The sequence below is a fragment of the Rattus norvegicus genome, chromosome 3, assembly GCF_021556685.1.
Source record: "Rattus norvegicus strain SHRSP/BbbUtx chromosome 3, alternate assembly SHRSP_T2T, whole genome shotgun sequence".
Taxonomy (NCBI): domain Eukaryota; kingdom Metazoa; phylum Chordata; class Mammalia; order Rodentia; family Muridae; genus Rattus; species Rattus norvegicus.
Genome location: NC_141536.1, coordinates 96,970,015 through 96,993,609, shown reverse-complemented (window position 1 = coordinate 96,993,609; position 23,595 = coordinate 96,970,015). Strand labels below are relative to the sequence as shown.

Below are 23,595 nucleotides of genomic sequence, written 5' to 3'. Positions count from 1 at the left end.
AACCCTTCCCCTAATTCTACCATAGAAATCCCCAACTTCAGTCCAATGGTTGGGTGTATCTGCATCTGTCTCAATAAGCTGCTGGAAAGGCCTCTCAGAGGACAGCCATGCTAGACTCCTGTCAGAAAGTGTATCATAGCATCAGTAATAGTGTCAGTCCCTGGTGACCCACCCCGCATGAGATGGATCCCAAGTTGGGCTGATTATTGGACCAGTTTTCCTTCTGTCTCTTTTCCAATTTTGTCCCTGAGATCTTTTAGACAGGAACAATTCTGGGTCAGAAATTTTGACTGTGGATTGGTAACTCTGTCCCTCTGCTTCAGGCGCTTTCTTTTTACTGGAGGTGGAATCCCCGAGTTCACTCTCCCCACTGATGGGAATTTTTGCTAAGGTCTTCCCCCAATGAGTCCTGAAAGTCTCTCACCTCTGAGGTCTCTGTACTTACTAAAGGGTCCTCCCACCTTCCACCTCGGAGGCTGTATATTTCCATTCATTCTCCTGACCCTCTGGCCTTTTCTCCTGTCTCCTCCAACATACCCTACTCCTTTCCCCTTTTCCATTCCCCTCCCCTCTCACACTATGGTCCCTCCCTCCCTTTGTACCCAGTGATTGCTTTGAAGCATCCTCACTTGGACTTGCTTGGTTCTTAAACTTCTTAAGGTCTGTGGGTTGTATCCTAGGAATTCTGTACTTTTTGGCTAATATCCATGCATCAGTGAGTACATACATACCATGCATGTACTTTTGGGTTTAGGTTACCTTTCTCATGATATAGGACAAATTTGCAACCTACAGACTGGTAAAAATAATCTTCACTAATCCTACATTCGATTGAGGGCTAATATCCAAAATAAGAACTCAAGAAGTTAGCCTCCAAAAAAAACCTATTTAAAAAGTGGTATACAGAGCTAAACAGAGAATTCACAACAGTTGAATCTCCAATGGCTGAAAAGCTCTTAAATGTTGGAAGTTCTAAGTCATCAGGGAAATCCAAATCAAAATGACCTTGAGACTCCACTATGCAACAATCAGAGTGGCTAAGATCAAAACTCAATTGATAGCACATTCTGATAAGGCTGTGGAGAAAGAGGAACACTCCTGCATTGCTGTTTGTATTGGAAATTGGTACAACCACTCTGGAAATCCTCTCCTGAGCATCTACACAAAAGATGCTCTACCACACCACAAGGCCAAGAGTTCCACTACCTTCACAGCAGCTTTATTTGTAATAGTGAGAAGGTGGAAACAACCCAGATGTCCTTTAACCAAAGAATGGATACAGAAAATGTGGTTCATCAACACAATGCAATAGCTATTAAGGACAAGGATATCATGAATTTTGAGGAATTTCATTTTTAAGAAAGAAAATGTTGGTCAGTATTAGAAATAACCAGTAGGTGTCAGGGTTCCAACGCAGAAAACATCTGGTTTCTCCCAAGAGTCTTCATGCAGCTTGGGGAAAACATTGGTAACTGTAATTATGCAGAAAATAAGCAGTGGGCTGAAAAAATACAAGGTCTCCTTTATCTGCCCACATTAGCTATTGTAGACACTCTGGACAGATTGGCATCTTTTTCTTCACTTGTCTAATTCAGTTTCAAAAGATGATAATTGTCATTTTCCTTTCAAAATTTAAAACTGGCCATTTGCTGCAAAGTATTGCTTCCACCATTCGACATTGCTTATGTCCTAAATACCATTTTTCTCTTTGAGTTCAGTTATTTACTCCATGACTTATTGACACAAGGGGAGGCAATAATTCTTCCTGTGCATATTTGTACCAAGTTTTCTGGTAGGCATTCTACAGACACCATTGCTCTTCACTCTGTTATAAACCAATGAAGTGTTCATTCAGGCCCTTGAATGGATCTGTGGAGAGAGGTTACAAGAAATCAAAAAGACTTGATTATTTTGCAGCACATTATTTCTCTCTGTGTGTACATACATGTTAGAACTCAAAACTACTAAAGCATCATTCCCCATATATTCTTCTGGCTTTAGACTATACTTGAAAATGTGAGATCCTGAGAAACCATTATTTGAACTTTGGATGTGTTGGGATTTTTAAGTTTCAAAATATTGTGACTCTCATTTCTTCACCTGGATTCAGAACAATTTTGAAGTAGAATACAAGAAAAATAGGGGTGGATATTTAAAGGTTACTTGTTTAATTGATGGAAGCTACATGAGGTGAGTTTAAAATATATGACCCAATAATCTTACCTACTTTTCTGTCCTCCTTATGAATCTGATAAAACTGCCTACCTATAGTTAACACAAATTCAGGAAACCGAAGGCCATCCACACATACATTCCTCATACCACAGGTCTAGAAAGAATGTGAAAAAATAGAGCAGAAAAACAAAATTGCCAAATTCAACGTTCCAAAGCCCTCATTTTTTTTCAGTTTGATTCTTTTTCCAAACTAACTTTTCAAACTCAGATAATACAGGCTTTCCTCTGAGGTAAAGGAGGCCAAAGATATTGTCTTCAGTAAGTCACTCCAAATAAAAGCAAAAGAAGCCTAGAGAACTGTGGCAAAATGCCTGCATTTTGATATAGGAAGAGTCAATCAAGATTATTAAAAGTAGGTGATGCAGGGGGTAGGCTTTGCTCTAATGTCGTGGTTGTGTCAATTTGGGCTATATGTAAACATAATTCATTGGTTCTACTGCTGATGGATTTTTAAGGTGAACCATCATGTGTTAGTGTGAAAATATATGTGCTTGACTATCAGAACTACTGTACATGCACACACACAAACACACACACACACACACACACACACACACACACACACGGTGGGGAAGGGATTCATAAACTTAGAAAGAGTACCATCATAGGGGAAAACGTCATCAAAAACAGCCTAGAAGAAAAAGAATGTGGGAACCAGAGCACACTTGGAACACTTGGAATGAAAGAATAATATGGCTTCTGAGTGGAGGAAGGTTACCATCAGGAGTGGGGTGGAGGATAGGGATTACAGCAGAGGAGAAAATTTAACAAGAAGTTTATGAATGTGTCAGTAAAACATCATTGTATTGTACTGAAAAAAATCAACAGAAAATGAAAGGTAAAATATGGAGCAACATTGAATAAAATTAGCAGAACCATATCTATATATTTAGAAATTTTGTGTGTATTATGTGCATGTATGTGCAAAAGTGATTAAAGTAAAACAGGTCAGAGGCCATGAATTTCAAAGAGGAAGACATGGCAGGGGCTGGAAAGACTAAAGAAAATGGGAAAATGAAGCATTTTTTAACTTTTCAACATGTACATACACACACACAAATATATATATACAGAGAGAGTCAGAGACACAGAAAAGACAAAGAGGCAGAGAAGCAGAAACTAGGGGTCAGTGAATTGATACTTTGGTATTGGCGAGAGAGATGAAGATATATGCACAGGGAGAAGAATTGGCCTTAGCAAGAAATACAGTTACCTAGACTCAAGTAGGAAGGTGGGGTATATCACTACATGTGTGAGCAGTTGTGTGAAGACTGTGGATGCTTTTGCAAATCACATAAATAAGACAGGAAGTAAAACCATCAGCCGAGAGTGAGATTTGAAGAGAAGGTGTTGAAAGACAGTGTTTAAACGTTAATGAAATGACAAAATTGTCCTGTAAGTAAATGAGAGAAAAAGGTATCAGGAGATGGGAGGATATGTTTTTCTACTGGTCCACCCTCAAGGCATACTTGAAGTCTTCTATATGAATTTTAATTTATTCATTGTTGGCTTGTCTTCTCATACAGTTGTGAAGCTCAGACATGAACAAATGTGTTCATGTGTGTGTGTGTGTGTGTGTGTGTGTGTGCACGCATTTTCATAGAAGGATTTTATATATTTTGTAGACTTCAAAATATCTTTTATTAATGTCATATTCATACTACAGTTATAGTTGAAAGGTACTTTTATAAATAAGAACAATTGATAGCTTAGTACCAAATAGCCAGCCTTGAAAACATACATGCAAACAACATCGTATGGACTAAACAGATAACTTCACACATGCATGTATGCATGCAATAGCAATGAATGAAAAAAGAGGCTATGATTTTGAAAAACAGTGGAGCAGGATATATTGAGGTTTAGGATGGAGGAAAAGGAAGGGAGAAATGTTGTAATTATATTACAGTCTCAAAAATAAAAGTAAAATATTAACTTTCTAAGACTTAAAACACTGATTATGAAAGGATCAATTGTGTTTAATAAATTACAAGTTCTACTCAATTCTAATTACAAAAGTCATTCTTAAAATAACTGTTTTTACATCCAAACACTTCTTTGTAAAGCAAAGATAAGTAAAGCATTGAGGCTATAAATGGTCATTTTACCTTTCTAAAACTTTCTTCTTGTTGTAATATGTAGTCATGTCTTTATAAATCCACACTGACACTACTTCATTCATTTTCTCATATTTATACATAAAATTATTTCAGTATTTATGTTCAATTTTTAGTATTGCATATAGAATTGCAGCAAACAACATTCTCTTTTGATTATTTGTATATGTGTTTTATTAAGGAGATTATAGAAAATAATTTTTTTGAATTTATATTTTCAGATTGAGTTGATGTCAGTTTCCCTGACAGTAATGTAAGATATACTCTATTTCTTCATGTTATCATAACTTTGATTATATGTGTTTTTAGAAATTATGACAACTTGCTGGATAAATGACATTTTTAAACCATTTATTTAGTTGTAAGAGTTGATACCTTTTTCTTGAACGATATATATGCCAAGGTATGATGCCAATTTAATTGTGCTTTTATTCTTCTTGTATTAAGATTTATTATTGAGCTTTACAAAACTTCCACAATTGATTTATAATTTTACTGAATTACAGTCTGACAATATATTTAAGAACACACTCCTTCTGTCCCATTAAAAAAATTCTATACCTACCAGCTTGGCAGCCTGAGGACATGCTGATTTATGGGAGTCTTTTCAGGGCTCTAACAAGATCTACAGTGAAATTGAGCTGCTCTTTTGCACCAATAAATCAAAAAGCACAAAAGTTTCTTAGGTCATCTTATGCTTTCCAAATACTGCATGCACATTTCTATGTGATTGTATATAACACACATTACTATCATTAAACAAGCAAACCAGCTCTTTTTTCTCCATATTTTCCTAAGATTTTCTTTCTTAAATGAAGAAATCCATTCGTATTTTATAAATTTTATATTCATTTTCCCATGTGATCTGTTACGTATGAAATTAATATTATGAAATCAATGCTTTTGGTCCAATGTTTCAATCCAGTATCTTTTTAAATTAAAAATATGAATTTTTATATAATCAAGTTCAATCAATTCATTTTTCAGAAACGAAATTGAGAAAAGGAATTCCTCAAGGTTACCCAATGAGGAGAGCCATGACTCACTTGTAGTCTGAACTGACTCACTAGCTCTTTTGGAGACAAAAACAATATTACACACTGACAGCTCTGGTCTTAATCATAAAAAACAGTTGTGGGCTAGGCTGTGTATTGTCATCTATAATGTGTGACTCCATCTAGTTTAAAGACCATCATTCATGGAGTCAGTGAGTAGTTTCAGCTAATATTGAAACGTTTCAATTTCTCATTTAACATCTTCTAGTACTGATTTTTTTCTTCCCTTGCAATGTTTGGAGTGCAAGCAGCTCCTCCAGTGAAGACAGACTTGATAATAGACTCAATAAAATATTTATAGAATTTTAACTCTCCCTTACACTTGCATAGCTTTGCTGAACTGAATTGCCTACCAACAGGGGAACCTCTTTTCTAAACTCCGTGATTATCACTAAATATCAATTCAACTTAAGAAATTGACTTTGAAAAATCACTTAGAGCTGTGTTTTAAAGTGTAGATTTTGCTGACCTTGTGGCCAAACAGAACATTCTATTGTGGATGAGGGAATCGGAAGAAACCGAAGTAAAAAGAGCACAGGTCACAGGATTTTGAGAGTTTAATACGGCTGTGAAAATAAGCATTTAAGCATAGAAAATGGTACAGCTTTCAAGGTTGGGTGTGCAGGATACAACGAGAGCATCTTACTCACACTGGGAGAATATAATTGAAAAATCTGGCCACCCTGTGCTTTCTCAAAGATGACAGCTAAATCAGCTTACATAACAGTAGAGGGGAATGTGCCCACCTGCTTAGTTTTTAATGCAATTTACTGAAAGTTGTGCCTTCCTACACATTTCTGCAGAGTAACTTCAAACCATTCCAGCTACAGTAAACACAAAAGCTTTCTTTTCTTTTCTTTTTTTTTTTTTTGGAATGGTAATTTTCTGTTCTTTCTGGTCTAATGAATTTGGGGGAAATTTTTATCTTGTTCTTTTGTTCCCTCTCACAGATGTGCAAAAGTTGTATTCATCTTGTCATGGGCTTGAGAAGAGTATGTGGGCAGCCCAAGGCGAATACAATGAAGGTAAGATTTGGGGTTGACGCTTTAGGCACTGCCACCAACTCAAAGCTCCAATATAATGTGGTAGTAATGTGAGAAGTTTCATTCAGTATGAAATTCTGAAACTGCTGCCTGACCCAACCTGCCCTTCTTTTCTCTAACTCCTCCATTGGGTCCCCTTGTTCAGTCCTTAGGAAAATATCATCCTGAGTGAGAAATCCCAGTCATAAAAGTACACATATGGTATACACTCACTGATAAGTGGACATTAGCCCAAAAGCTTGAAATACCTAAGAAAAAAATCATAGATCATACTGAAGTTCAAGAAGAAGGAAGACCAAAATGTGGACATTTCATTCCTTCTTAGAAGGGGGAATAAAATACGAACAGGGGAAATACAGGGACAGAGAGTAGAGCAGGGACTGAAGAAAAGGTCATCCAGAGACTGCCCCACCTGGGGATCAGTCTGACACCAAACTCAGTCTCTATTGCTGATGCCAGGAAGTGCCTGCTGACAGGAGCCAGATATGGGTGTCTCCTCAGAGGCTTTGCCAGAGCCCTACAGGTACAGATGAGGATGAAAGCGTCTCTTCTAAACAGCAGTTCCCAGTTGGTGGCATTGTCTGCACCAGCAATCCTTGGTCTCTCAGGCAGTCCTCAATTAGGTCCTCCTGCAGGAGTTGCTTTTGTGGCTGTGCAGCCCCCAGCATTTACATAGAGGTAGTGCCACCTTTTCTGCTACCTGAAACACTTTTATACACACACACACACACATACACACACACGTGTGTGTGTGTGTGTGTGTGTGTGTGTGTGTGTGTGTGTGTGTAAGGGTAGATATATATAAAGGGTAGTTTCCAAAACAAATTCATACTCATAGTTTAATTATTTCATCCTAACCTAAAAGTAATCCCTCAGAAAATTCTGAGTATTGTAAATAATAAGCAATAATTCATTTTTCTTCTACTTTTCCAGTAAATTTTGGTTTGAATGACTCCTTTCCATTTGTTTATTTTTAAGATTGCACAATTAATTATACATACTTATGGTATATATCATGTATGTTACTGAACTAGTAACCAGCATGTCATAATCTAATCAGGTTAGTTAGCACTACCTTTTTTTGCATATTTCTACCTCTATTGCATTTTGAGGCTTTTAATTCTTTTTTCACAACAATTCTCTTTTTTTTGGTTGAATTTTTAAAAATTTTTATTATATATTTCTTCATTATATTTCAAAGGTTATTCCCCTTCCCGGTTTCCTATCCATAAGCCCCCATCCCCTCCCCTCCTCCTCCCCCATACAGGTATTCCCCTCATACATCCCCCTTATTGTCCTCCCCCATATTCTCTAATGTTTCTTTTATGAATGTAGGTGCCCTGGCATTTGGAGCATAGATATTTAGGATTGAGAGTTCATCTTGGTGGATTTTTCTTTTGACGAATATGAAGTGTCCTTCTTTATCTTTTTTAATGTCTCTTCTTTGAAAGTCAATTTTATTTGATATTAGAATGGCAACTCCAGCTTCTTTCTTCGGGCCATTTGCTTGGAAAATTGTTTTCCAGCCATTTACTTTGAGGTAGTGTCTGTCTTTGTCTCTGAGGTGTGTTTCCTGCATGTAGCAAAATGCTGGGTCCTCTTTACGTATCCAGTCTGTTAGTCTATTTCTTTTCATGGGGAATTGAGTCCATTGATGTTGAGAGATATTAAGGAATAGTGATTGTCACTTCCTGTTATTTTCATTGTTAGAGGTGGAATTATTTTTGTTTGTCTCTCTTTTGGTTTCATTGCAAGGAAATTATATTCTTGCTTTCTGTATGGTGTAGTTTCTCTCCTTGTGTTGGAGTTTTCCATCTATTATCCTTTGTAGGGCTGGATTTGTAAAAAGATATTGCGTAAATTTGGTTTTGTCATGGAATATTTTGGTTTCTCCTTCTATGTTAATTGAAAGTTTTGCTGGATACAGTAACTTGGGCTGGCATTTTTGTTCTCTTAGGGTCTGTATGGCATCTGTCCAGGATCTTCTTGCTTTCATAGTCTCTGGTGAGAAGTCTGGTGAAATTCTGATAGGTCTGCCTTTATATGTCACTTGAGCTTTTCCCCTTACTGCTTTTAATGCAGTAAGTGCATTTGGTGTTTTAACTATTATGTGACAGGAGGAATTTCTCTTCTGGTCCAATCAATTTGGAGTTCTGTAGACTTCTTGTATATTTATGGGCATCTCTTTCTTTAGGTTAGGGAAGTTTTCTTTTATAATTTTGTTGAATATAGTTACTGGCCCCTTAAGCTGGGAATCTTCACTTTCTTCTATACCTATTATCCTTAGGTTTGATTTTCTCATTGTGTCCTGGATTTCGTGAATGTTTTGGGCTAGGAGCTTTTTGCATTTTACATTATCTTTTACAGTTGTGTCAATGTTTTCTATGGAATCTTCTGCCCCTGAGATTCTGTCTTCTATCTCTTGTATTCTGTTGGTGATGCTTGTATCTATGGCTCCTTGTCTCTTCCTTTGGTTTTCTGTCTCCAGGGTTGTCTCCCTTTGTTCTTTCTTTATTGTTTCTATTTCCATTTTCAACTCCTCCACCTGTTTGATTGTGTTTTCCTGTAATTCTTTCAAGGATTTTTGTTTTTCCTCTTTAAGGGCTTCTACTTGTTTACTTATACTTTCCTGAATTTCTCTAAGTGTGTTTTTTTTTATGTCTTTCTAAAATCCTCCATCATTATCAAAAAAAATGTGATTTCAAATCTAAATCTTGCTTTTCTGGTGTGTTTGGATATCCAGTATTTTCTTTGGTGGGAGTACTCGGCTCTGATGATGCCAAGTAGTCTTGGTTTCTATTGACTAGGTTCCTGTGCTTGCCTCTAGCCATTGGGTTGTCTCTGGTGTTTGCTTGTCTTGCTGTTTCTGGGAGTGACTTGGCCCTGCTGTAGGCCTCTGTGTCAGCACTCCTATAGAAGAGTTTTCCTGTTTTCTTTCAGCCTTTCCGGAGCACAGGTGCTCTGCTCTCAGCTGTGGTGGTGCTCCTGGAGACTGTCTTCCAGCTCTAGGCACAGGCAGGAATCTAAGGGTCCTGCCCCTGATTGCTCTTGTAGGTCCTTGCACTCCACAAGCACAGTTGGCACTATGTGATTCCCTCTTGTGTCTGGACTGTTGGCAGAGGTTATTCTCCTCTGACTTCTCAGGAGTATCCACATTTCTGAGATTCCAGGTCTCTACCCGATGGGATTTGGAAGCAGGGAGCTATAGTGAATTATAGTTACCAACTGTGTTGTAGAGCACTAGGACTCAAGCCTCTTAGCTGTAATTTATAATTCTTTGGAGTGTAATTTAAACTTCATACTTCCAAACTGGAAGTTGTTTTGTCCCATTTGCCATGTTGTTCCTAGAAAAGAGTTTGGAAAAGTTCAATCTTTATACCAACCATTTCATTTTGAAACAAGCAAGCAAGCAAACGAACAAACAAAAAAACAAAAAAACCTTCATAAAATACATTTAATGAAGTAATCTTATATCCTTAAGGGTTAATATTCACATCACTACTGTGGGTCTCCTTTTCAAAAGAAACTGAGCTTGGTGACACTCAACAGAAAGACGCTGAAAAGATTTTCAGATTCCGACTTCACAATTGAATATTGAGTCAGGATAGTACATAGAATAGAACGGTAACCTGTTCAGGTCAAATTACATTTTGAAGCTCATTATCTTTCTATCTCTATTTCTCGCTATCTCTATCTCTACCTCTATCCCTATCCATATCCTTATGTATCTACCTATCATCTATCTATCTATCTATCTATCTATCTATCTATCTATCTATCTATCATCCATCTATGTATGTATGTATGTATTTATGTAATTTGTTCACACACAAATACATAATGAAATGTAAGTTATATGTGATCAGAATACCACGTACTAAATAGACAATTTAATCATATTTTCTAAGTCCAAGCATTTTTTATTATTATAACAAAGGGGTTTCTGGCGTTGTATCAGGTAACATGAAATATAATTTGTACGTTATTTTTAAAGAGAGTATGTAAGAAGTAGAGAGTAAGCATAATAATTCCACCTCTTTTTAAGTTGTAGGCAATAGCCCTGACTCCGTGTCCAACCATATGTAATACACACACTGAACTTCCAAGGTTCCTTAGGTTTACTCGTCAATCTCTTTCTGTCTCTTTCAGTCTCTGTCTCTCTGTCTCTGTCTGTCTATCTGTCTGTCTGTCTCTCTACCTATCTCTCTGTGATGTGTGTGTGTGTGTGTGTGTGTGTGTGTGTGTGTGTGTGTAACTTCATCATTCCTTCATTGTCCCCAGGCAGGTCAAAGTCCCTAGAGCCGTGCTGTATGTCTGTCACAACCTAGAATAACCCAGGAAGAGATTATTAATGAAGGATTCCCTAGGTCAAGTTGGCTGGTGAGCATTTCTAGTAGTTTTTTCACCTCAATTTGGGAAGAGAATATTAGAAGATAAACCATGATTGTGCAGAGTATCATTTTATGGTTGCCCCCTACTTTGTAAGAGTAGAGATGCCCAATGAACAGTAATCATGCATGCTTTTATTATCTCTCTGCTTTGCTACGATTAGCTACTTTGAGCTCCTTTATTGACTCCCCACAATTATGGACTATAACCTGGTATTACAAGTAAAACAAATACTTTTCTTTCTTTAAGAAAATAATTGCCTGGAGTACTGTGCAGAAATGTAAGAAGGCTCCCTGTCATAATGGAAAGAGAACATAGCCATCCATCTCTTTATTCTTCTTCTCTTTCTCAGTCTTCATCTCTGCTACTTTCTTCATTTTCCAAAGTTCTTATTATCTTGAATCTCCAAGACTCAATTCTACTGGACCTTCCTCTCTCTGAGATCCATGGCATCATAGCTCACAGGAAATGATAATATTAAATTTCTTCAAAGAGGTTTACATAATCACTTCATTTAAAATTCATTTTTAACAATAAATCTTCAGTGACAACAATGAGTCAAAGAAATACATAAAAACTTTATTATCTAATCTATCTTCCATGCCAAAATAATCAAGTGACATAAAAACATAAACACTATCAACATTGGTCCCCTCGTGTGCATCTTTCTTCTCTTCCTCCTTCTCCCTCCTCTATTACTTATGCTGCTTGTTCTATTTCTTCTTGCTATTCAGTGTAGAGTAACTGTTTGGAATTTAGAACTAGTTATTACTTGAATTAATATTAAGTGTTTCATAAATACATATTATTCTTTCTATATTTTACAGGTAATACTTTTTCCTTTTCTCTAAATCCTATGCAAGCCTAGTAACTGTGTTACTAGAAAAAAAAACAAAAAGAAAGTTATAGATTGTCATACTTCCATACAGCTTCTGGAATATTCCAACTAATTAGCAATCGGTCCATACATGTTCATGTATTACCTGTTATTTATCACATTGTCATCTCTCTGACCATAAAAATCAAATTCACTACAGCAGCTCAAACTTCACCTAGTTTATAGATTCCATTTTTACCACTAAAATAGCCTCACTTTTGAAACTTCTCTTCACTTTGTTTATCATGCTGTCCTAAAGTTTTCCCTTCAGGTTGCCAGACATATATCATGTGAAGCAGAGAATACCCAATCCTTGCAAAGATAGTCCCTGATAATACAAAAGAAAAGTAAAAAAAAAAAAAATCAACCAACACTTAACTTCGGAAGTTTGATGAGCTGGAGATAGCGTGGCAAGAAGGCATTGGTTCCATGTGATCATTTAAGGTTTCTTTATTGGATTTTTTAAATTACACTTCACATGTTATTCTCTTTCTCAATTAACTGTCTATACCTTCCTCCCCCCATTCCCCTGCTTCTGTGAGGGGGTTCCCCATCTACACACCCACTTCTTCCGCCTCCCTGCCCTGACATTCCCCTACATTGGGGCATTGAGCCTTGGCAGGACCAAGGGCTTCTCTCATTGATGCCCAACAAGGTCATCCTCTGCTACATATGCAGCTGGAGCCATGGTTCTATCCATGTGGACTCTTTGGGTGGTGGTTTAGTCCCTGGGAGCTCTGGTTGGTTGGTATTGTGTTCTTGTCAGGTTGCAAACCCCTTCAGCACCTTCAATCCTTTCTCTAACTCCTTCATGGGGAATTCCGTTCTCAGTTCAATGGTTGACTGCGAGCATCTGCCTCTGTATTTGTCATGCTCTGGCAGAGCCTCTCGGGAGACAGCTGTAACAGGTTACTGTCAGTTTGCACTTCTTGGCGTCAACAATATTGTTTAGGTTTGGTGGCCATATATGGGCTGAATCCCCAGGTGGAGCAGTCTCTGGATGGCCTTTCCTTTAGTCTTTTCTCCAAACTTGTCTCCATATTTCCTCCTGTAAATTTTTTGTTACCCCTTCTAAGAAGGACTGAAGCATCTTCACTTTGGTTGTCCTTCTTCTTGAGCTTCACGTGGTCTGCGGATTGCATCTCAGGTAAGCCAAGGTTTTGAGCTGATATCCACTTATCGGTGAGTGTATGCCATGTATGATTTTTGGGTTTGGGTTACCTCACTCAGGATGATGTTTTCTAGTTCTATCCATTTGCCTATGAATTTCATGAAGTCATTTTATGATGTTTTCAATAGAAAGTTTCATTTTTCAAAAGAAGCTCAAAGATTTGACTGTTTTCAAATCTCTTAACAAAAGAAAACATTGGTAGACCTGACCTTAGCAATTCCAAGCTAAGATTTGCGTCAAAAGTATGCTTCTGCTATGGCTTTGATAGTCTTGACTGTCATTAAATAACTAGTAACAATTCTTCACAGTTTTACTAAATTTGTCATTTTTTCACTCAGAGAAAGTATATAAACAGGCCTGAACTGAGAATTAATTAATCCCTGCTACTTTTAAGTAGAGTACATGCGTTTCAGTATGAAGTCTAGAAAGAGATACCGAAATTCACAAGCAACAGCTTCTCATTTCACCCCTGTGGATTTCATGGAGAATAATTATTGATATCTACCCTTTCATACTAAAGGGGTGTAGCTCAATGACATAACATATGTTTAGCAAGAAATATATAGGTTTATTATAAGTAAAATAGAAATTGAAAAATTAAGTAAAAATAAGCTCTGTGAGCACACTAGTACTGCGTAACACTTGTCTTAGCTAATGACATACAAAAATCACACAGATGTATGTGTGGTAGGGTAAATAACAGTGAGATGCCATGTGAAATACCCTAGCCAGTTTCAGGACAGAGTAGCTGATTTCCAAGTATAACTATTTCAATAATTAAAAACTGTCTTAAGTTTCAAAGATTCAATTTTACAGTTACTGAGTCAAAGTTTGAAGTAAGTTCTAGTGGCACAAATACTCTTGGAAGTCACGGTATGAGATTTCTTGAGATGCTTTAAGGTCAAGATTGCCTCTGTTCTCAGCTGAATCTGTGTTTGGAAACCAGAGACTAAGCATTATACTATGTATAACTACACTAAAGGTGCAATTTAATGACACATCTCTTAGGAGAAATAGAAAACTTAGCACATGATTAATACTTAAGGGGACATGACTAACTGGCATAAAGGAATCAGAGAACAACCCGTGGTTTGATTTAATTAAGTGTTAACTTTCTTAGTGAGGTTAAAGATGTTCAGAAGACAACTTGTGTGGGCTAGTGTACTCAGACGAGAAAAGGCCTTGGAGAACTTGACTGGTGAGCAGCGGGTGGAGAATAATCTAAAAAGATCATATGTATATAAAATGTGAATGCACAGATGGGATTGAAATTGAGAAAAGGAAAGGGAAAATTATATAAGTACATTTTAATTTTCAATGTAAATCTTTTTAAAAGAGAAAATGTCAAGAGTGACACTTTATCTATTTAATATATATTGCATATACATAATTGACTATATGTGCATATATGGTTATGTATATATGAATATATGTATGCATATTCAAACCAAGGTTCTTACTAACAAATAGAATTGTATCTGGTTAATAAATCACTAGACTAGATAATGAGATGACTTTAATGTTAAATTTGTTTCATAAATACATATGCATAGCTTTACAGAAGTCATAATTATAATAATGCAATTCTTTTGCATGTTCATTTATTTTTTTACATTTTGGCTTCTCCTTTCCATATCTTTTTCTCTGCAGTCATACTTATATACCCAAATATATTAACTAGTATGCAACTACATACATGTTCTTCTCACTTGAACAATTGGATAGATATTAGGGTATAATAAATATGGGATAATTTACTCTATATAGGGGCATTAATATTTTCAATGTTTTGTAACTGTAATCAATGATGTAATAGACACCCTGGCATATAAGTTATTATTTGTTGGCTGTTTTATTTGTATAAAATAATCTTCTAGGACATTCCTGGTTGAAGCAGACATTTTCAGTTCAGTTCCAATTAAGGCAAAAAGAATACTTTCCTTAATATTGATAAAACAATAAATACCATGGCTTCTTTCTAGTTTGTTACTAATTAGAATTTTCAAAAAACAAATTTTATTTTGCTGAATGTTTTTATGACTAATAGGGACATGGTTTTATCTATTTAAAATCATTTTCTACGGGTAGATTAGAGTCTGAGAATATAATTTATAAATATTCTTTGGTTTTGATTTAATTATTACTGATTTTCTTTTCTTGTTTCTTTCTTCTTAATCAAGGGAACAGAATGGGAAATACTTAAAGAATTATGAAAGATAGGGTTTAATATACAAATAACAATTCATCCAGTTGTGAAATTGATGGGAGAAAAGGTTTCTCAAAGGGAAAGCTGAAAACTCAGAGAAAGGTCACATAATGCCCTGTGAAACACAGGCATAGCAGAGCTTGCCAGAGATCAGAGATGGAATCCTCAGAGAGCAGTGGAAAAGTGGTCAAGAAAAAGGATATGGCTTCTTTCTGGTGGACTTCAGATTTGGAAGGAATAGTAGCGGGGCAAGTCAGAGAGGAAAAGGAGGAGGCAAAGTCGGATGGCAGCCCTGTCATTCATTACCTCTAAGCATCATGATCTCTAAACTGTGGAGGCTTCTGTGTCCTGTTTGCCTTCCAAAGCTTTTACTAATTTTTCATTCTTCAATTTAAAGCCACACAAGGAAGGATGTTCTAGAAAACACAGTTGGCTACAGGTGGCACTCTAATTACTCTCCAGCTCACTGCTGACAGTATGGTCAGTAAGCTATTAAAAGATGAAAGAATACAGAAGGTATAGAGGAATGGGCACAGATGAGAAGTCACAAACTATATCCAAAGTAGTCATATGTATCATAGTTAAATATCACATGAAGCAATCTGTCGCTTTCAGTGTTTACTTTTGCCTATGATTTAAACGTTTTGAGGGCTACCATCCTTCATTATCTTTGCTATTATTGCAATATGATTACCTCGTATGCTGATGTTTTTTGTAATGAAAATTACATGACTTGGTACTTAAAACATGTAATGTGATGTTGTATCTCATTGGTGAACTACATCTGTTTTTCCTTACTATTTTACAATGCACAATATTTCCATTCTATGGGAATCAAGCACAATATTAAACAATAAGTCACAGAACAGTTCAAGGTTAGTTATTAGGACCTCTGCTCATCTTATGGCATAGGTAAGTAAAGTCCGCCTGGGCCAGAAACAGATGGCTAAATACATTATTATCATTTTGGAAAATTATATCTGTGGCTTCTAGAACAAAGGAGGACATAAAGTCATTGCTCAAATTTAAGATGGCCAATCTTTGTAACCAGGTCCTTAACTTCCCTAAGGGCTGTTGGGTAGATCATCTGGCTTGAATTAGTATTCCCAGAGCTATCCAAACACCAGTGATAAACAAAGAGTTATATACTCTGATCCCAGTCTCTGTGCTTAAGCCAGCAGCTTGTCCCTCTATTTCAGCTTTATCATTTCTCTAAAGATGAGGAAAACTGCATTGACAATTTGTGTTTTGGCAGTTAAATTTTATTGTTCCTGAATAAGTTTGAAAGATGTTATCAGAGGCTGCAACAGTCACTGGATTTGGAATCTAAAAAAAATTTCAATATTCCAATCAAGGTTATAAGAAAATTTTATGAATCTCCCATTATCTACCTTGAGTTTTAAACTCAAAACCTTACATGTTCTTACACTTAGACTCTTCTTTACAGAAGCAAGTGACACATAAGCTTATTTCAGTCAGAAAAGAGCACTGATAGGGAGGAAAGGATACCATAGTGGAGTGTGGGCCTCTAACCTCTTTTATGTAAGAAAGTTTTATGTCCTGGAGGCTCGGTGTTAGTGTTCTAAGCCAACACTGATAAGCAAGCTGAGTCACTTTTACATAACAGGAAAAGCTTAACACTGTCCTACAAAGAGGTTAGAGAGCCTACACACAGAAGATGTCTGACTGCTGCCCGGCCGTAAAATAGAAACCATCTAATGGTTGAATCATAGAATGATTGATATTTCTGCCAGAAGGCCAGGTTTCCTCAGTTTTCAATTTGTATCTGTCCAAACTGTGCTATAGGAAACTATCTAGTATTTTCCTGCAAGGTTTGAGAATCAAAGCATCCACAGACTCTCAAGATGCACTCAAGTTGAGGGTTGTGAAGGTTCTGAGATCCATTTGAAAAGAGAAGGTGAAGGTGTCCCTTTAATATGTATTATACCACATATGTAAAGGAGAGAAAATAGAAATTCTGGTTCTTCTTAAGTACTCTCATTCTTGTGCGTTTCATGTAACATGCCTTATTTGTGGATGACGTAAATAGAGATTCAGTTTGTATAATATAGCTCAGCTCATGGTTTATGGATTGTCAAGTAATAAACATGTACAAAATAGAGGTGGAGACATCTTTTTTGGTCCTTCCTCTTTTGCTCCTTGGCTCACTGCATCCCCAGGCCTTTATACTCTTGACACTCATAGTTACCAACTGAGACAACACAAGTTAGATGCCCCTCAACTGAGGCCATTTTAGAATCCTTTTTGCTAGTCTTCTTATCTTGCCTAAAAACTCCTGAAAATGCCATGGAGCCTGACTGTCCTGAATTTATGTTCTGGTGCTAATACTGTCTACCATCCATCATTAGCTGAGGTGTCTCTGAGATCCGTCAATTCCTGCATTCTGCCTCCCATTTTCTCATTTTTTTTCCTGTTCCACTAATATTCCATTATTTCTTAGTAATGAAGTTTTCTTTTCTTTTTTTTGTCTTTATTAACTTGAGTATTTCTTATTTACATTTCAATTGTTATTCCCATTCATGGTTTCACTGCCAACATCCCCCGGGCTTCCCCTCCCCATCCTCCCCCCATTACCAACCTCCCCGCAACAATCACGTTCCCAGTCTTGGCAGGACCAAGGGCTTCCCCTTCCACTGGTGCTCTTACTAGGCTATTCATTGCTACCTATGAGGTCAGAGTCCAGGGTCAGTCCATGTATAGTCTTTAGGTAGTGGCTTAGTTCCTGGAAGCTCTGGTTGCTTGTCATTGTTGTTCATATGGAGTCTCAAGCCCGTTCAGTCCTTTCAATGATTCCTTCAACGGGGGTCCCGTTCTCAGTTCAGTGAATTGCTGCTGGCATTTGCCCATGTATTTGCTGTATTCTGGGTGTGTCTCTCAGGAGAGATCTACATCCGGCTCCTGTCAGCCTGCACTTCTTTGCTTCATCCATCTTATCTAGTTTGGTGACTGTATATGTATAGGCCACATGTGGGGCAGGCTCTGAATGGGTGTTCCTTCTGCCTCTGTTTTAAACTTTGCCTCTCTATTCCCTGCCAAGGGTATTCTTGTTCCCCTTTTAAAGAAGGAGTGAAGCATTCACATTTTGGTCATCCTTCTTGAGTTTCATGTGTTCTGTGCATCTACAGAAAATGTGGTACATCTACACAATGGAATATTACTCAGCAATCAAAAACAATGACTTTATGAAATTCATAGGCAAATGGATGGAACTGGAAAATATCATCCTGAGTGAGGAAACCAATCACAGAAAAACACACATAGAATGCACTCATTGAAGTTTTCTTTCCCTTACTAAAACACTTCCTTCCTAGACCTTCTGCAGTATGCTTTATCTTTCTGTAGAATACTTCCGTCTTCCCATCTTTGTTCCTATCACTGCATTTCACTCTGGACAAGCCCAGACATTCTAAAAGGAAAAGGCTTTATCATACCATGTCCCTTCATTACCAAAGATACACTATACACATACCCTTTTACTAAGTGGTTCCCTGTCCAGTCATCTTTTACATGTATATAATTTTTATTTACCTTTCAACTAAAAATGCTTCTCAAACTCCACTGCATTTTCTGTTCTTTATAATTATTTCATCCATCACTTTTTTCTGCAAAGATGTTTCTTTAAGTAGATGTCTTCTTCACTCCATATTTTGGGGAATTCTTCATTACATACATCTCCTGTGCCTCAGCTTTTGCTAGTCTTGCTTACTTTCAAAGTTTTCTCCTGAATTCAGAGAGTTCTCTAACAAAATCCCACTTCATTTTTACTCTTCTATGAACTAGAGGTAATCAGCATACCTCAATAGTATTATTCTACTTGCCTTGTCTCAATTGTCCTGTTTGTTTAGGCTTACATTTCCATTTTTCTTAACTATCGTTGTGGTTTGCCTTAGAGTTATCTGTATTTTGATGCTAATCCCACTGTCCCAAGGATGGCTGCCTCATCCCTACTCAGGACTCAGGTGACTTTACCAGAACCTACTCCGAATTTAATTTGTAAAATACAGGTGAGAGCAGGTACAGGATAGAAAGAGGCCTGTCACTGGACAAGAAGGAAGGATGGGTGGGAGAAAAGTTTGAAGGAAGAGGAGGAGAATGGAACAGAAAGGAGGAAGAGGCAGGAGGGACAGAGAGAGAAGCTATGGTGGAACAATATGGAGGCTGATGTTAAGATCCCATGCTGTACCTTTACAGGTTGTTATGAATGTTCTTAAGGGATGGCTGCATACAAGGCTTTGTATGTTTAGGTGGGCAATTATATCTTATCAATTGGATCAAAAGTTATTGTGTTGTATGTTCTTTCATGTGTAGATTTAAGTGTAAGGAAGGGTGGGACGGCTGATCTGGGCCACCCCAGAGTTGGGATGTGTGATTCTGGCATGGAAACCTGCCCTGGGAACTGGATGGGTAGAGAGATTGCTGCCAGACTCAGAGAGCAGCCTTCAGCAGTGTGATATGAGGTGGAACAGAGCGGGTGAGAGGCTTTGCTGACTGAGACCTAAGATATCTAGCAGATATCTTGGGGCACTGCGGTGCTGGACCTAGAGGGATAAAAGACAGCTTTTGATTTTTAATATTTTTACAGCAACAAACTACAAAAACTGTTTAACATTAGAATGTAGTGCTTTGAATACAAATGTCCCTCACAGGGCAATGTATTTGAGTAGTTAGTCATCAGGTACTGGAACTACTTTGAAAGGATTAAGAAGCATGACCTTGGAGTAGATGTGGCCTTGTTGGAGGACAGGAGTCACTGGGGCAGGAGGGGGTCGGGGGAGGGTTTTGAGGTTTCACATGCAAAAACCAGGCTCAGTGGCTTTCTCTCTTCCTGCTACCTGAGGCTCTGGCTGTAGAAGTCTCTTTCAGATACTTCTCTAGCATATAATCATGCTCCCTGCCATAGTAATAAGAGACTAAGCCCCTGAAACTGTGAACAAGCCTCAATTACCACCTAAATGTTGGAAAAATTTTATGAAAACAGAAATATCTACTAAATTGTTGTGGTGTAGCTTGTTGAGGACTTTGACCTGTTAGTGGAGAAGGTTAAAGGAAGTCTACCGATTAATCTTCAGGATAAAGATGAAGAAGGGAACATCAGCTGGGTGTATTTTTTAGTTCACCTACCCAGAGGAGAATGTTTTTCTTCTGAAATCCACTTTAAAAGTAGTATAGAGATTATGTTCTGTTCTAATTCTCCCCAAGATAAGTAACTGACAGACCAAGTTTTGACACTGTGACTTGCTGGCTTCTTCCAGAGAAAACACCAGTCTCTTTACTAGCCTCAAGTAAACAAAGCAACCTTGCAAACTAACCCAAAATGTAAATCCTATCATCTTACAGTCAAGGAGAGCATAGAAGGATGTCATCATCATTTGAAAATATTTATTTGGCAATTATCAGGGTCCTGAACCAACCAATTCCCTAAATGTGATAGAGGTACACTGGGAAGAGGAATGGCTCTGGCGCCTAACAAGGCTACGAATGGCTGCACATCCACTCAGGCCTCCATCTTTTCTTCCTCTCCTGTCCCAAAGCTGCCATCCTCTTATCACTTGGCAGAGCATCACCCATTGGTAAAACTCTATCACAGGTTGACCCAAGGCATACTTCTCCAGCAGATTCTCAGCTTTCAATGTGATGCTCCCTCTGGTGCTCAGCAACCTCCCAACACCCAATTGCCTTCTGTATCACACGACCACAGAACACCCATCTCCACCCACATGCAAAGTTCTTAGCGTGCCTCACAGCTTATGCCATTGCTGCCAGTAGCACAAAAGGAAGAATATCCCAAGAGAGAGAGAATACATTGAGACAGGGTCCTGGTAAAATGTCATTTGAAGGACATAATGAAGATAGGTGAGAGTACAGAGTGAAGAATTGCACTGATATGCTGACAGGAAGTAGAGTAGCAGATGCAATTAAAAAGCCTTCCTGTCTTAGTGAAAGGTGCTCTAGCCAGAAACCTTCAATTACTTGAGGACCTCACCTCAACCCCTCTGACAGACAGATTGCTAGGAAAAAAGAACTGAAGAGAAATAGAACCTTTCTTCCTAGAAGCAACAGTGGTGAGTAAATGATCCTGTCCACCTCAACAAGCCTAACTCTGATATTTTAAGACTTATAGTCATAGTGATCATTTTAACTAGCTAAAGAGTCCCAGTGTTGTTGAGAATATTATAGTGGATCCTATAGGCTTCTGAAGCAAGCAGAAGGATGTTGATACTGTTCATTTTTCTGAAGAGGTTCCCTTGATCTGCCATGATCATGATGATTTCTCCTTTATTTGGGACCAAAAAAGAATCCAAGAGTAGATGAATGGATGTCATTTATCTCTAGCTAGATTCTTGCCTGACTTCCCTCCATGAATGGAGCAGAAAGACACCAAAGAATATATTTGAGAAGGTTGAGTTTAGTGTCGACATTTGAGGTGGAAAGCCAATTTAAAACTGACTACCTTGAAGATTTAAATGAAACAAATCTTAACTATGGATAGCAATAGAATGCTGGCTACAAATCATTATAGCTAAGGAAAATATAGCGCAAAGACTTTGGAGACTTTCGGGTTCCTGCCTTGAGTAGTTCATCGTACAGCAATCTGCAGGTGAATTAGAAAGGTAAGACCAGTACATCTCCTATCTGAACGATCTTAAAGACTGGAATTGCAGGCCTCTAATAACTGAGACAAGACTATGGGGCCAGGGAAGCCATGGAGCTATGGCAAACAGGACTGTTTCAAGAGTGGAGACAAGGTGTGTCCAAACCCCAGAGACTGGCAGGATCATGTCCTATGCTAGACCTCATGTACCAGTGTACATAGACCATTGCCCCATACTTTGCCCCACCAGAAGAGGTCATGTAGCCCCAATTGCCAAGTTAAACTTTATTTCCCTTTAAAAGGGCACATCCAGTAGCATATGGAATTAATCCCTATGAAAATGAGGTATTCCCAGCACTCTGGCCCTGGCCAATGATGAATATTCATCCTCCAAAGGTTTTTTGTTTTTTTGGTTTTTTGTTTTTTTTTTTTTGGAGCTGGGGACTGAACCCAGGGCCTTGCGCTTACTAGGCAAGTGCTCTTCCACTGAGCCAAATCCCCAACCCCCTCCAAAGGTTTTAATAACTTTTTCCCCAGTTAAATGAGCTGTCTCACTGAAGCCTTTCTCCCTAGAGTTGTCTGTTCTCATTGTGCTCACACACAGCCTGAGGTCTCATTACCCTCAGCTGCTTTCCCCTTCAGGCCACCAGTCATGATCACAGGCAATCTTGTCCTTAAGGGAGTGGAAGCTGAATGGAAATAACAAGGAATGACCCCTTTACCTACAATTTCAGAAGTCTCAGTGAGGGAGAACTTTCTCTGTAGTTAGGAAACTCTGATGACTTTGTAGAAGCCTCAAACATGGGAAGACGGCAAGTGAGTCTTACTATGGAGCTAGCTCATTCCAAATGCTTCACATCTTTCTCTTTTGACTTCCACAGAAAAAAAATGTGCCTAAAACCACAGAAGAGCCAAATTTATTGAGGATCTGCTGGGCCATGCTTAGCTGGATCCTTAGGCCTAACCATTGTATCACAGAAGAGTTGTCAGAAGTCTTTGCAAGCTATTTTGATTTTCTCTCCCAATTTCACTAAAGTCTCTGTGTGTCAAACACTGTGGGATCCTTCTATGGTCATCACCGCTGAGGGTTTTGGGTTTGTGAGGCATATACTCCCTGAGCTTCAGTTTCTCCACCTCCACTTATCAGAGACACCCACATTGGGTGAAAGCCAGGCCTAGGGTAAGGATGTTTTTATTGGTGATCATTTCTACCTCAGTCATTTGATGACTTTGGAGCTTTGAGGACTTCAGAAGGCTAATGCAACCATGTGCCAGCTATGCTTATGGTAATTGCAAAGATTTAATGTTTCATTTAGTTTAAAGTTGGCAAAATCTAAAATTTTCTTTCTGAATTTGGAACACGGAGTTAAATGTAATAAAAATATATGTGTTTACCTCCTCCTATAAAAATTATAGCAAGCAAGGACATATATTTGATATACAATATGATTTGCTAATTACTTTTCAAAATGGACAACTAATCAGTGATATTAAACCTCAGTTATTTAGCTAAAATTCACACTTTGGTTTTAGGTATTTAAGTTGATTTCAAATCACCAACACTCGCTTTTGTAAGTTAAGTTTTTCAATGACCATTTTACTCTGTGATGCTGTTTTTGAAACTCTTTTTGCCACAGCACAATATTAAATGTAGATCTCACTGGACTTGGATTTATCACAAAGTTCCATTATTAAACATGGATTATTGTGTCCTTTTACTACCTCTACTAATTTCTATAAATGTGTAAAAGAAATAAGATGGGCAAAATGGTTATAATATTGTATTTTCGAAGCCAGTTGGTATGAAAATCATTGGGGGGATCACCAAAACTTTTAATTGTGAAACAGTGAAATGTGCCCTATCAATCGTGTTACAGGTAAAATGACCA

At 37.8% G+C, this 23,595-nt stretch overlaps 1 protein-coding gene across 1 annotated transcript in view; it reads left to right on the top strand.

Annotated features, from left to right (window-relative positions):
• The window catches only part of Ano3 (anoctamin 3), a 376,269-nt gene that overhangs the window by 22,303 nt on the left and 330,371 nt on the right, over positions 1-23,595 (top strand). Inside the window, exon 2 of the mRNA XM_087651939.1 lies at positions 6,358-6,432. Coding sequence (XP_087508065.1) covers positions 6,358-6,432 — 75 coding nt within the window. The remainder of the gene's footprint in view (positions 1-6,357; positions 6,433-23,595) is intronic.